Source organism: Otolemur garnettii, unplaced genomic scaffold, assembly GCF_000181295.1.
Source record: "Otolemur garnettii isolate 467f Iridium unplaced genomic scaffold, OtoGar3 scaffold00217, whole genome shotgun sequence".
Classification (NCBI taxonomy): Eukaryota; Metazoa; Chordata; class Mammalia; order Primates; family Galagidae; genus Otolemur; species Otolemur garnettii.
Genome location: NW_003852612.1, coordinates 675,197 through 683,604, shown reverse-complemented (window position 1 = coordinate 683,604; position 8,408 = coordinate 675,197). Strand labels below are relative to the sequence as shown.

Sequence of the window (8,408 nt, the reverse complement as noted above, 5' to 3'; positions counted from 1 at the left end):
GGGTGATAATTATACCCCAGCAATGCAAGGATTAAGTTCCCCAAAGCATGGCTGAACCTAAGGAGGCTGGTGTATGAAGGGTTGGAGGTGTCAGGGTGCCTCACTCTGGGAGCTCCTCCTGTGTGGGACTTGTAGGTCAGAGGGCCATTGGCTCCTCAGGCCAGTCCCACCTGTGTTGTACCCTTCAATCTTCTGCTATAGGGAAGAAAGGACAATTCCCCCAGGTTGTCCCCTTCCTGACAACCTCCCCTCACTGAGATCACATGGCTTAGGTGACTGCACACTTGACCCACCAGACCTGCTATGATGGAACATTTGGGTTCCTGCTTAGGGTGCCAAGGCTCTGCTGTTGGCCTATTTTTGTCCAGTGTGAGCATCTTGACCTAGACGCCAGGTCTAGCAGCCCATTTATAATCCTCAGAGGTGCTCTTGAGCCCCAGTGTCTATGGAGAGACCAGAGGGGTGTGAAGGTGAAGAAGAAGACTGGATCTTTGTCCTCCTCCTGGGGAAGGAAAGGTTCCTTACCTGGGATGTCCCATGTTGCTCTGTCTCAGCTTGTCTGGTTGGGCTGGACTATCTGCCGCCATTGCCTTAGCCACTCGTTTCTTGTCCCTGATGTCCTTCATCTATGCAGCTCCTCTTCTCTCTCTATGAGTAGAGTTCTTGGTACAATTCCCTTTCCTTCTGCTTCTTTGTGAGTGTTGAAGATAAAACAGATTTCCCCTCCTCACAGCATGGTGTCCCTTGGCATATAGGTAGAGTGCCGTGGTACCACAGCTCACAGCATCCTCAAACTCTTGGGCTCAAGCGATTCTCTTGCCTCAGCCTTCCAAGTAGCTGGGACTACAGGTGCCCACCACAATGCCCAGCTATTTATTTTCTTAGAGACGGGGTCTTGCTTTGGCTCAGGCTGGTCTTGAACTTGTGAGCTCAGGTGATCCACACACCTTGGCCTCCCAGAGTGCTAGGACTCTCTCTTTTTCTTGATAATATTATTTTTATTTCCTATTAAAGTCACTGTCCTTTGGGCACAAGGATATTCACAGGATAAGCAGCTTCCTTCCCACATGGCTCTGCTACCCAAGATGGCAGGCCTCTAACGGGGTTACAGCCTCTGTGTGAAGAAGTGCTGAGTACCTGCCTACCTGCATTGGGGGTGAGTGAGAGGCCTGTCCCTGCCGAATTTCCCCTGAGAACTTTGGTGCTGCTGGACACTGCCACGGCCACTCTGAGATATTCTGGGGCTTGTGGACCTGCCTGGGACCTTCCTGTATCAGTCCTTAAGGAGGGGTGTCACTAGGAGGAAATGTGAGCCTTGCCCTGTGAGAGGGCAGCATGGGGACGGGTAGGAGGAGAGACTGGCAGGGCCAAGCCTGAGAATGCAGGGAACAGAAGAGTTGGCAGCCAGAGCCTATCCCAGGGAAATGGGAGGCAGGCCTGCCAGGAGCCAAAGCACTGTGTGCATGTTCCATTGACCTATGGGACTTGGCTTAGAAAACACACATTCAAAGACACGATTATTAAGAGTTTCAAGAAGGCAGCTTCAGAGCATTAGATCCAAGTGCAGGCCTGTCAGGGGCATGTGATTTATTGATGAGGGCCCTTGGCTGCTCCCTTAGGAAGCATAGCCCATGAGGAAAGATGTCAGCCAGACCAGCCTCCCAGCCTTCCTGGGCCCTGCAGAATCTCCTTGGGAAACTTTCAAAAATACTGCTTTCCTGGGCTTGTGCCAGAGAGAAAACCACCTCTCTGGTGATCCTGGTATACCATGGGTAGAAACCAGGGTGGCACAGAGCCCGTCTGTGTGATCCCACTGCCTGATGTCACACTAGACCCCCTTTCCACAAGGTCCTCAGATCTTCTTTGGCCCTTAGAGTGTAGGGGATGTCCTTGGTTTGAGGAGGGTCAGGGTGTGGCTGCAGGCATGGTCTCAATGGCATTAAAGCCACATACACCAGTCTCCATGTATGACTGTCCTCTGAGAAGGACCTCCCAGGAAGGTGTAGGCCAAGCCCTAGTTTGGGCTTTGAGACACAGGGGATACTCAGTGCACAGGGACACCCACAGACAAAAAGGGTCCTGAGCCTGACCTAGAAGGCCCAGGGGACATGTGGGGAAGAAAAGCATTGGGACAGTGGGTTCAGTGTGTGCAATCACGGGCATCACAGCCTATGAAGCTGCAGGATGAACTGTCTGGGAGACTGAGCTGAGGCCATGGTGGTCAGAGTGGGGTTGTGGTGAGAGATGAACCCAGTAGTGATCTGAAGAGGCTGAACAGGCAGAAGGCAGACTCTGGTGCATGTCTTTGGCTTTGCTGACCAATTTCTAGATTCAAAGTAATCTCCTTGCTCAGCCCTGTATCTTCATTGGATCAGTATCTGCCCAAATTCTCTCCGAAGTTTAGAATTCATTAACCCGGGCTGGACAGCAGGTCATCTTAACATTCTGGGAGGCCTAGGCAGGCAGATTATCTGAGCTCAGGAGTTGGAGACCAGCCTGAGCAAGAGTAAGACCCTGTCTCTACTAAAAATAGAAAAAAACTAGCTGGGTGTGGTTGCAGGTGCCTGTAGTCCCAGGTATTCAGGAGGCTGAGGCAAGAGTATCTCTTGAGTCCAAGAGTTTGAGGTTGCTGTGAACTATGATGATGCCATGGCACTCTACCCAGGGTCTAAAAAAAAGGTGGAGAATTCATTAATTCATTAACCTGGTGTTATGCCAAGACCTGGGAGGATGGATATCAGGCATTGGAGGACACTCTCAAGGGTGTGTGATTCATTGACAAGCCCAGGAAGCCAGTCAAGATTTCTGTAGGAGAAAGACATCGATTGGTAAGACTTACTTCCCAGCCTTCCTAGCTCCTTCAGAGCCTGGCAGAGAGCTCATATTTGAATTCTGGTTCAGTCACTAACTTTGCAACCCTGGTCAAGTTCTTTACCATCTCTGAGCCTTAGTTTTTCATCTGTGGAACAGGAATCTTAAATATACTCACCTTTTAGGATTATTTGTCAATTATTTGTGAGTATTTGTCATTATTGATCATTAATAATCAATAATTAATATATTAATATCAACAATCAATAAGTTGTCATTATTGATTATTGATAATAAATACTTAATCATAAATTATTAATGATTATTTGTCATTTTAAATGTGTGAAAAGGGCTTAGAAGAGTGATTAGCACATGCTAAAGGCGCAATAACTTATTGTTACAATTGATAGTATTATTGTTTTCAGACAAGAAAAGGAAAATCCTATTTGGCTCTCAGGGACCTCTGTGTGGTCCTGCTGAATGGACAGTGTCTGGAGGTGAAATGTGACATGGAGTCAACAGCTGGGGCTGTCTTCAACGCTGTGATGTCCTTTGCCAACCTTGGGGAACTCACCTACTTTGGATTGGCTTACATGAAAGGTAAGCATCTCTGGGGAGTCCACATCTGACCTGGTGCTCCAGTAAGCCAGTATCTGGATACCTGATCTGTATTCCTTCTAGGAAAATTGCTTAAGAGTGGGGTGCCTGGACATGAGTTAGTATGGCAAAGGCTTCAGGTGCTCATGTGTAAATCGTTAAGTAAGTGCAGAAAATTGTCATGAAATAACAATTATAGGATGACGTGGGTTTCTGTGGCTCCCTGGATCTGGTCAATCAATCTCAGTGCATTGAAATTAGACAAGCAAATTTTAAAAACTTTCCATTTAATCTGCAGGACTAATGGGGACTCAGCACCACCACCCTAGGAGCCTAAATTAAGATTCCATTCTAAATATTTAAGAGAAGGGTTTTCTACACCCTCTTTCTTCTTTGCTCTAGCATTAGGGACTCTTTATTTCCATTATCAATCCAAAAGCAACAACAGACTCCAAAGAATAACTTTATTTGGGAATTGGTAGGCTATTGCAATCTAAGATACACTTGCTACAGCAAACTGTGGGTGCTTCTGAGGAGGTTGGGGCAAAAGAGAGAGGTACATGTAAGTTGTTTGGAAGAAAAAGATCACTGGTTATGGAGGCGTATTGTAGGATTGACGTTAGTTCTTTAGTGGAGACGAGTGCCAGACAAGTGTTCTTGTGCGAGTGGCTAGTTGTCCTTGTGTAACTCATGAAGCAAGCTATAGTTTAGAAACCATTTTCTGTGCTGTTTTTCAGCATAGGCATAACACGTGAGTGCCCCTCCCTCATGACTTCCTGGCTTCATTTTATTAGGGTTAGATATACGTAAGTGACTTACTTTAGTGTTGATAATTTTCACATTTCCACCTGTTGATCCAGACCTTACTCTGAAAACACTGCTGGTCAATCAATCATCCTCTCGTTAGGTTTTGATTGTTCCTTGGTGCTGGCATGAATGTGTGCCCTTCCGTGTAGGGACCAGACCAACCACATTGCACTAGCCGGGAATTTATGTCAAATCCTTTTTAGGCACATTTGAACAACAAGGAGGTTCAGAAGAAGTGGCTCCAGGCTAAATCTGCCCGGAGTTCATTGTTAGGTTTAATTTTGTCAGTTTCACAGATGTCGGTTATTATTTTGAAATACTGGGCCAGCATTGGGTGTTTGGGGGAACTCACACCCAAACCACACACCAAGGGGAGAAAATACATCCCTTGAATTTTACATCCAATTGTCCAGCTTTGGCTGACAGGGCTTCAGAAGCAGAACAGTTTGTATTAGTTGGAGAGCTGTAGCCAGATAATTGGACGAAACTAGAAGAAATCGGGATCCAGTCAAGTCTATAGGTAGATAATAAAAACTCAATAACAGTTCTATAATCTAATAGGAATACTATGTAGTTTTTGTTTAGAAACATTTTTTTCTTCAGTTACCCCATTTTTACTAAAGATAATCAAAGTAAGACTAATTGTTTGCAAATTAAGTTTAGCCTCATTAAACTTGGCCTGATTATTTACATAAATGCAGCAAGAATAGCAATTGACCACATAGGTTCTTTTTAAGCTCAGTAAAAACCCCTCAAAATTAGGAAGCCAACCCAAGGAAAACTTCAGAATTTTGCTTACTCTACTTATTACATTATGTATGTTTTTCAAATATGACATTTTAAGTCAAAGCTTTGGCAATATCACCAATGTCAAAATTATATCCTGTTATGAAGAGAGCAAAGTCTTATTAGACTTAAGCTAGGAATACTTATGATTAGTTTTAGAATTCTAGAGAGATCAGGTAGAGAGAAAAAACAAATGTTTTAATTTTGTTCACAAAAGTACACTTTATCAAATTTCTGTAAACTATAGATGGCATAAAAGCAAAACATTTCCTTAAATATAGAAAGCAAGATATTTAAAGAACTGGCAAAATTTCAAGTAAAAAATTGTAAGAACCCATAATTTTTCATTGGCTCATTCAGTCTAATGTAATTTATCCTTGTTTTATTTAAACTTGGTTAGCAGTTTAAAATCTAGTTTATTAATAAGACTTTTGGACACTTTTCCCCAGCTCTAAGGTTTTGTCTTATAGTTACTAAAAATCTGTAGTTGTTAGAGTTCTTGCCATTTTCCCCAGGAACCTCCTTGAAGAAAAAGCAATTGTGGACTGTAGTTGATTGCAAATGCTTTTAGAGAAGAATACATAACCCCCTGTGGATGACAAATGGTTAGAAAGGCCATGGTTAAAAGTCTGGGGAGAGTTTGTTATAACCAGCAATTGACAGGATATTTGATTATTTCTGTAACGTATATCATGCTTACACCAAGACATATCAGATTTCTAGGAATTTTCTGTATAATTTTTGGAAGACTTATATCAATGACATATTTGTAAATATAACTTAAAGAAGACTTCAGGTCATTTATTATTTGACAATGTTTTCCATACAGTTTAACATATCAAATAACCTAATTAGTTTATTATCTCTTACAAGGTTAGGGACACATCCTTTGTGTTTTCCAGGGGCCCAGCTGGAAAATCACAAGGTTAAGTCAAGGTCAAAAAGGCTTAATTTTGAATTTTATTTTGGCAAGTTTGTCAAAAGATTTAAAATACTTAATCAAAATAGGATCACATGTCACTGTTAAGCAGTAGTCATTCATTTAACCAGAAGGATAATTAAAAGACTTCATACGGCAAATATAGAATGTTTCATAGTTGGCAGGAAAAACTTAACTCTTTTAGTGTTGAGGAGACTCATTTTCTGAAGTAATAAAAGTGACCCAATAAAAGATAGTGCAGAAGAAATTTTGATAAAAGACCAAATCTCTATTTTGTAGGCCAGTTATCTAATAGGTAAAGAAAAACATTTTACATTTATTTATTTATTTATGAGCCAAAGTCTTATTCCATCACTCAAGTTTGAGTATCATGGCATCATTGTAGTTCACAGCAATCTCAAACTCTTGGGCTCAAGAACTCCTCTTGCTTGGCAGAGCCTGTGGCTCAGTGAGTGGGGCACCGGCCCCATATACCAAGGCTGGTGAGTTTGAACCCGGCCCTGGCCAAACTGCAACAACAGCAACAACAAAAAATAGCTGGGTGTTGTGGCAAGTGCCTAGCTACTCGGGAGGCTGAGGCAAGAGAATCCCCTAAGCCCAAGAGCTGAAGGTTGCTGTGAGCTGTGATTTCACAGCACTCTATTGAGGGAGACAAAGTTAGACTCTGTCTCTTGGAAAAAGAAGAACTCCTCTTGCCTCAGCCTCCCAAGTAGCTGGGACTGTAGGCACCTACCAAAATACCTGGCTAGTTTCTCTATTTTTAGTAGAGATAGGGTCTCGCTCTTGCTGAAGCTGATCTCCAGCTCCTGAGCTTAAGCAGTCCACCCTTCAGGGCCTCAGGCATGAGACCCCGCACCTGGCCATAATTTTTTAGAATTAATAGCAGACTAATACTCTAAGAAAACTGTGTTGTATTAACAGGACCAAATTCAAGTGTTGCATTAGTGTACTTTGATATTAAAGCTCAAGTTTTAGAAAAACAAAATTTCCTAATTTTAGTCAGCTGGATCACACATATTCCTTCTTATACCTTTTATGACATTCTTATTCACTTAGTTTTATCTGTATCACCTTTTTCCTTATTTATTCATTTGAAACAACTTTTAAATAACTTCCAACTAGGCAAAATTACTTTTTAATCAACAAATAAAAACACATCCTCATGTCTTCCTTATGACTTTTCTCATCAAAAACCTATCTTACTTGTTTGTACACTTTGTATACAAAGTTACATACATCATGAGGTGGCCAAGGTGGGTGGAGTGCTTGAGCTCAGAAGTTGGAGACCAGCCTGAGCCAGAGTGAGACCCCCATCTCTAAAAAAAGAAATAGCCAGGCATTGTGGCAGGCACCTGAGTCCCAGCTACTTGGGAGGCTGGGGCAAGAGGATGGCTTGAGTTCAAGTTTTTGAGGTTGCTGTGAGGTGTGATGCTCTACAGGGGGCAAAAAAAGTGAAAGTAAAGAAAGAAAAAAAGTGAAAGTCTCAAAAGATAAAACAACAAAATAACATATGTGAATTACAATTTTACTTTCTAGTAAAAACTAGAAAACAAGAAAGTAAGCAATCATAAACTGCCTTTTACAAATTTGTGTATATGCTATTTTATGTCATATGTTTTTAAGACATATATGTTTCTTCATAGCACAGTTTTTCAATGTAGCATAGGACACGTCTATTAACAAACCCAAATATCTTTTGTTTCTCTGCAATAAGAAGCCAAAGGCATATATGCTTAAACTTATGTTCAGCAATTAATGTTTCAGCATTATACCTTATTTAGAAAGGGTTTATTCAACAAATATTTTTCATTTAATTTAATTTGGTACCATTTTAAGGATTTAATTAACCAAAAACATTTTTAAAACTATTTTTGTGTGGCGACATCTTATAAAACATAAGCATTATTGAAAAGTTTGTTTACAACATTTTATCCCACTTATATTTACATTTACTAATTTGCTTGTTTTAAAAATCATATTTGAATTGTTCAAGAAAACATCATTAGATATTAAACAAAGTTACTCACTATCTTAAATTATTTCTCTTCCTAGTATATCAGGTTCAGTATCAAAAAAAAATCACAGAAACAAAGAATTTAAACTTAAAACACATGGCTTTAGCATATAAGATTTTTAGCAATCTTTTTTATTGTCATAGTTGACACACACCAAACAACCTATTTTTATTGTATGTTTTGTTCTTAGGTTGAATGTATAATTTTACCCTCTTAAGCATACACAAGCTTTTGCTTAATAAACTGAGGTAAAAGAAGTTGCATGTCTATATTATATTTAATGATGACAACTCTCAACATAATGCATGTTTTAATTAAACCAACAAACTTAAAATAGCTTCTATATTTGCTGAAAACTATACCAGATCACCAGAACTTGGAAAACATTTAGGTTGATTTGCATTTTTTTTCTTAAGAAAATGCTTAATTCTTTTTTTTTTTTTTTTTTTTTT

The 8,408-nt window shown here is 40.7% G+C and overlaps 1 protein-coding gene across 1 annotated transcript in view; it reads left to right on the top strand.

Annotated features, from left to right (window-relative positions):
- Nucleotides 1-8,408, top strand: part of FRMPD2 (FERM and PDZ domain containing 2) — a 102,143-nt gene that overhangs the window by 36,902 nt on the left and 56,833 nt on the right. The window contains exon 10 of the mRNA XM_003801673.3: nt 3,237-3,411. Coding sequence (XP_003801721.2) covers nt 3,237-3,411 — 175 coding nt within the window. The remainder of the gene's footprint in view (nt 1-3,236; nt 3,412-8,408) is intronic.